The 2,300-nt window shown below is 65.5% G+C and overlaps 1 protein-coding gene across 1 annotated transcript in view; it reads right to left on the bottom strand.

Annotated features, from left to right (window-relative positions):
- RGS19 (regulator of G protein signaling 19) overlaps positions 1–2,088 on the bottom strand; it is a 2,727-nt gene extending 639 nt beyond the window's left edge. The window contains exons 1-4 of the mRNA XM_026042112.1: positions 2,034–2,088; positions 1,822–1,958; positions 1,087–1,161; positions 595–829 (exon numbers count right to left, since the gene is read on the bottom strand). Coding sequence (XP_025897897.1) covers positions 595–829; positions 1,087–1,161; positions 1,822–1,922 — 411 coding nt within the window. The 5' untranslated portion in view covers positions 1,923–1,958; positions 2,034–2,088. The remainder of the gene's footprint in view (positions 1–594; positions 830–1,086; positions 1,162–1,821; positions 1,959–2,033) is intronic.
- Positions 2,089–2,300: the final 212 nt, after the last annotated feature.

Here is a 2,300-nt window from a genome sequence, read left to right on the forward strand (position 1 = left end):
CTCCCATCTTGGAATGCTCCCAACCTGGGGTTCTCCTATTGGATACTCTTAACTTGAGATGCTCCCATCCTTGGGATGGTCCCTTCTTTGGGATGGTCCAACACCGGGCTGCTCCCATCTTAGAATACTCCCAACCTGGGGTTCTCCTATTTGGTACTCTTATCTTGGGATGCTCCCATCCTTGGGATGCTCTGCTCTTTGGGATGGTCCAACACCAGGGTGCTCCCATCTTAGAATGCTCCTACCCTGGAGTTCTCCTATCAGGGGTGCTCTCATCTTGGGTTGCTCCCATCTTGGGTTGTTCCCATCTTGGAATGCTCCCACCCTGGGGTTTTCCTATCTGGTGCTCTCATCTTGGGATGCTCCCATCGTTGGGATGCTCCAATCAGAGAGTGCTCCCATCTGTGGGATGCTCCCCCCTTGGGATACTCCCACCCTGAGGTTCCCCTATCCCAGGCACATTCATCTTGGGATGCTCCCTTCATTGGGACGCTGCAATCTGAGGGTGCTCCCATCCATGGGATGCTCCTCCCTTGGCATGCTCCCATGCCACAGTGTCCCCGCCACGAGCTGCTCGCGGCGCTTGGCCCCTACCTCTTTGGGCGACAGGATGGAGATGTAGTCCTCGTAGATGGTGCGGGCCTTCTCGTCGATGCTGTGCTTGTTGCACTCGCCCTTGAGCTCCTCGCACGCCAGCCAGAAGAGCATGTTCTCCTCGCTGTACTCAGTCCGCAAGAACTCCCGGAAGACGTTGCGACCCGCCGGGCTCTTCATCAGCTTGTCGAAGGACTGTGCCCAGCCCCGCACCTCCTCGGCCGTGGGCCTGGCGCTGCGGGCGCCGGGGAGAGCGTCAGCGCGGGGCCAAAGCGGGCCGGTAATTAATCCGGGGGGGAATTAACGGGATCCGGGCAGCGCAACGTGGGTGCTGCGGCTTTTGCAGCCTCTGTGAGTGTCGCAGCGCTGCAGGGTGGTTGCAGGGTGCAAGGGGAGGCTGCACCGCTCCGTGTCACGTCCTGCCACCTCCTTCACGCTGCCACCCCCGGCACGAGCTCCTGCTGCCCCTTGCCCTCCTGCCCCTGCACTCACCAGGCTTCACAGTTTGGGATGGGCTCCAGTTTGGTCTCCCGAGACGCCCTCCATGCTCGCTCCCGGTCCTCGTTCCTAACGGGCATGCGGAGAGGTAGTAACGGGTCCCTGTGTCCCCTGCCCCAATGCCCAGAGCTGTGACCCAAATGCACCACCGGTTTTCCTGCATTTTCCTGCATTTGGGCAATTGCAGCAGCCTCGGAGCAGCCGGCAGAGGTCAGTGCATCTCAGCGCCGGCTGCTCGGTCATTCCCAGCTTCCCACTGCCCTTTTCCCGGGGGAAACCCATCCCAGGATATCCCAGCGGGCGGAGGGCTCCTGGTTTGGGCCATGGCAGCCCCCAGGGGCCCCCCAAAGCCCCGGAGGGGCTTTGGGGGGCCCCTGGGGGCTGCCATGGCCTGTGATTCCCCCCGATGTGCACAAGAGGAAAGCGGCCCCCATCCAACTTCCCCCGGTGCCGGCGCTCCGGACCCAGCGGCAACCGCAGCGTTTCCTGCTTGCGCCACAGCCCTGCGCCCGCCTGGCAGAAGGAAACGCTGCAGCGGGGGGGTCCTCCATGTCCCCTCAAACGCTCCCCATCCCTCGCAGGGACAACAGGGAGGGAAACACAGCTCCGCTGTCCCCGAAGGCTCCCCATGCGCGAGCAAGTTGCAAGCAGCAGGGCGCCAGCTTGCAAGGTCCATGTCCCCAAACGCCATCCCGGGAAGGGGGCCGCGGTGCCGGGCACGGGACGTACCACGAGCAGCTGCAGCAGCAGCACCAGCAGAAGCAGCAGGCGTTGGGGCGGTGGTTGCTGGCGGGTTGCACCGTTGTCGGAGAAGCCTCATGCCGGGACATCGGAAGGGGTGTCGCTGCGGACGCGGGTCCTGCGTACTGCGGGAGGGCAACGGGTGACGCGGGGAGCCGCGGCGGCGTTTCCGTGTCCCCGTCCCCTGCGTCCCCGCTCACCTGCGTCGCAGCCTCATGCACGGCGGGCGGCGGGCGCCGGGGGGTCCCGTGGGCGGCGCTCGGCTCCCGCCGGGCTGGGGGGCGGCCGCGGGGCGGCGGCGCCCGCGTTAGGGTCCCTGCAGCCGCCTGCGCGCAGCCTGCGGGCGGGAGAGAGCGGCGCCCCGTCACACAGGCGGCAGCCGGGCACGGAGCCGCCAGCGGCGTCCCGACACGGAGCCGCATGGAGCGTCCCGACCCACACATGGAGTCACATGGAGCATCCCGACA

The sequence above is a fragment of the Nothoprocta perdicaria genome, unplaced genomic scaffold (assembly GCF_003342845.1).
Source record: "Nothoprocta perdicaria isolate Ctin4 unplaced genomic scaffold, notPer1 scaffold_3, whole genome shotgun sequence".
In the NCBI taxonomy this organism is placed as follows: domain Eukaryota; kingdom Metazoa; phylum Chordata; class Aves; order Tinamiformes; family Tinamidae; genus Nothoprocta; species Nothoprocta perdicaria.